The sequence below is a fragment of the Cucurbita maxima genome, unplaced genomic scaffold, assembly GCF_002738345.1.
Source record: "Cucurbita maxima cultivar Rimu unplaced genomic scaffold, Cmax_1.0 Cma_Scf00929, whole genome shotgun sequence".
In the NCBI taxonomy this organism is placed as follows: Eukaryota; Viridiplantae; Streptophyta; class Magnoliopsida; order Cucurbitales; family Cucurbitaceae; genus Cucurbita; species Cucurbita maxima.
Window position 1 is genome coordinate 10,592 of NW_019272945.1, and position 2,660 is coordinate 13,251.

The window sequence follows — 2,660 nt, forward strand, 5'->3', positions numbered from 1 at the left end:
ACATTCTAACAAACATTTTATCAAAAGAACAAAAAATAAACCATCCAAGTCTAATGGAGACAGACATATATTGGTTGTGAGTCTGTAACATCCTGACAGTGATATAGCTGACTACTTAATATTCATGATCAGGCTAGTTCATTCAGGTTAAAGTAACAGTGTGCAACCAAATAACATACCTATAAGAAGGAAAGAAGACCGAGCAATTTCGAGTCGAGGATCAAATCTATATGAAGCAGCTCCCTGGAACACGAAAAGGAGAAGACCGAGCAATTTCGAGTCGAGGATCAAATCTATATGAAGCAGCTCCCTGGAACACGAAAAGGATTGAAATCACCTGGCCACAAGCAATTTCGAATCTTCATTTTTCTTGGTGGAAGTTTGTTCTTGTTCTTGTTCTTCGTCGTCTTCGTCTTCATCTTCGTCGTCATCTTCTTCTTCGCTGCCCATTGACTCGAGAAAAAGAGGCAAGTCCTCGACAGCCACCTTAATCACATCAGTTCGAACGCCAATGTCGGTGGCATATCGACTCATGGTGTACATTCCAGCAGTCATCACAGCCATGCCAACAGGACTTGGCATAAGCAGCTTCAAAGGAGAGGAAAGAATGGCAGCCAAGGGAGCACCAAATGCCAACAGGACTTGGCATAAGCAGCTTCAAAGGAGAGGAAAGAATGGCAGCCAAGGGAGCACCAATAACAGAAGTAGCTTGACCACTTCTTCCAACTCCAAGCCTGTCTACAATCAGAAGGCCTGTTTTGCAATATAAAGCAAAATCCTCACAGTTGTTTTGGAAAACATTGTAGTTTCCGAATCCGTTTTGAAGAAGATACATTGCTCGGTGAATAACGACATCGAACGAGTCGGATGTAGCAGTGGTGCAAGTGCCACCCCTAACCCTGGAAAGGAAAACTGATGGGGTGACCCCATAATCAAAGCAGTAAAGGGATCCATTTCTTAGGAAGCAGTCCAGACATGAAAGGACTACCCCGCTGTTCAGCTGTTTGAATCCACAGTCAGGGAAAACCGGACAGGATGATGGATTGCTTGAACTTGAACCATAGAAATCAGGAGGTGTGTCAGTGTTTGAATGTAAGGTTCTTTGTGGTCTAAAATGCACAACCTTGCTTCCCCCGACAAAAATGCCTACATGGAGAAACCAGTGGATTCATGGTCGTGCTTAGTTTAGAATGTAAAATTTTATACATAAAGTTTTGTTCTAAACTGTCAATCTTATAGATAAAGTTTCAAATGAAAAATCCTATGCATACAGGTCTTAACGAGCTGAAAATTGCAAGGACCTGCTAAGGCAATCGATATCCAGCCAAAAGAAAGCAAAATCAAACAAAAACCTGCGGAGTGTAGGAATTCGAACCACCGACACGTCACGTTAGTTGGAGAGGAAAATGAAGCATTGTTTATAAGGGTGTAGAAACTTCTCCCTCGCCGACCATTTTAAAAATGTTGAGGGAAAAGTCCAACCAGGAAAATATGTAGTAGTGTATGCTTTAACGAGTTTAGCTATGCTTGGATCGGACTTAGAATATGATTTCTATCAGCATTAGGATGAAACACACAATTTATAGAGAAATGCACTTGAAGTGAAACGAAGCTCAGACAATATACATTAGCAATATAGTAGCAAGAACAATAATGCTGAACAATGAACAGCAGTTCATGCGATTTACTCCCAGAAATAGAAGAATCAGCCAGAAAAAAGAGAAACCCAGAAACAGAAATAAGGGGATAAGTGAAATTTCAGATCGTGTTCATCGCATAGAATCTCAAAATTCAAAATGGGGGGAAGAAATATAGAGAAATACCATGATGGGAATAGGCGAAAACAGCTCTATAAGTGTAAATATGATCGCCTGGTATATAGAGAAATACCATGATGGGAATAGGCGAAAACAGCTCTATAAGTGTAAATATGATCGCCTGGTTTGATTTGGCTTCTCTCCACTCGATTACTGATCAAACCCATTTGCTTCCTTCGCCTGCTCTCTCTGTTTTCTGGGTCTCTACTTCTTCATCGAACCGCCAATCGGAACAAATCTGGAGTACCCACCACAGTCGCTGACTCACTGAGAAGACGACCGACAGAAATTATGACTTTCTTTTGGAAAAGAAGGAAAAAAACAAAGCGGAAGAAGCGAAATGTGTGGGTTATGGTGTGGCGATCAATGGTTGGGTGGTGCGAGAATCAGTTCAACAAACCCATTTCGCTTTTGGGTCTCTGTGTGGCGATCAATGGTTGGGTGGTGCGAGAATCAGTTCAACAAACCCATTTCGCTTTTGGGTCTCTTTTTTCTTCCGGATTTGCTTTAAAAAGGCGCCATCATATGAAACACCCTATAAAATTGTACCTTTGATCCCATTTCGCTCAATAGATCAACATTTCCACTGCTTAATCCAGCCAAACAATTTGAACAGGATAGCAGAAGATCGAATGAAGGGAAAAGGCCATTTTATTTTGGAAGAAAGAAAAAAGGAAGAACAGGATAGCAGAAGATCGAATGAAGGGAAAAGGCCATTTTATTTTGGAAGAAAGAAAAAAGGAATTGAAATTAGATGGGTGCAATAATTATTGATTTAGAAATTGGTTGTTGGAATTGGAAATGGAATGTAAAGTGAGTAATGAGGGAATCTTTTGTGCTTTG

At 40.8% G+C, this 2,660-nt stretch overlaps 1 protein-coding gene across 3 annotated transcripts; it reads right to left on the reverse strand.

Annotated features, from left to right (window-relative positions):
* Window positions 1-2: 2 nt before the first annotated feature.
* LOC111475078 lies at window positions 3-2,250 on the reverse strand. Of its 3 annotated transcripts, XM_023119778.1 has the most exons (4): window positions 1,939-2,250; window positions 1,824-1,871; window positions 643-1,146; window positions 3-575 (listed from the first exon to the last, which is right to left on the reverse strand). In XM_023119778.1, the coding sequence occupies exons 1-4, from the start codon at window positions 1,982-1,984 to the stop codon at window positions 334-336; spliced, it is 840 nt and encodes a 279-aa protein (XP_022975546.1). In that variant the 5' UTR covers window positions 1,985-2,250; the 3' UTR covers window positions 3-333. The 3 variants fall into 3 exon arrangements, with proteins under 3 accessions (XP_022975546.1, XP_022975545.1, XP_022975543.1); XM_023119777.1 differs by lacking the exon at window positions 1,824-1,871 and having other exon boundaries at window positions 3-626; window positions 694-1,146; window positions 1,891-2,250; XM_023119775.1 differs by lacking the exon at window positions 1,824-1,871 and having other exon boundaries at window positions 1,891-2,250.
* Window positions 2,251-2,660: the final 410 nt, after the last annotated feature.

What these genes read in the sequence shown, in the direction of transcription:
- LOC111475078 (XM_023119778.1), bottom strand. Translation starts at nt 1,984, where the DNA reads ATGGGTTTGATCAGTAATCGAGTGGAGAGAAGCCAAATCAAACCAG. An exon ending in GAGAAGCCAAATCAAACCAG is followed by an intron (nt 1,872 to 1,938) that starts GCGATCATATTT and finishes TCTATATACCAG; the next exon opens with GCGATCATATTTACACTTAT. An exon ending in TTTGAAGCTGCTTATGCCAA is followed by an intron (nt 576 to 642) that starts GTCCTGTTGGCA and finishes TGCTTATGCCAA; the next exon opens with GTCCTGTTGGCATGGCTGTG.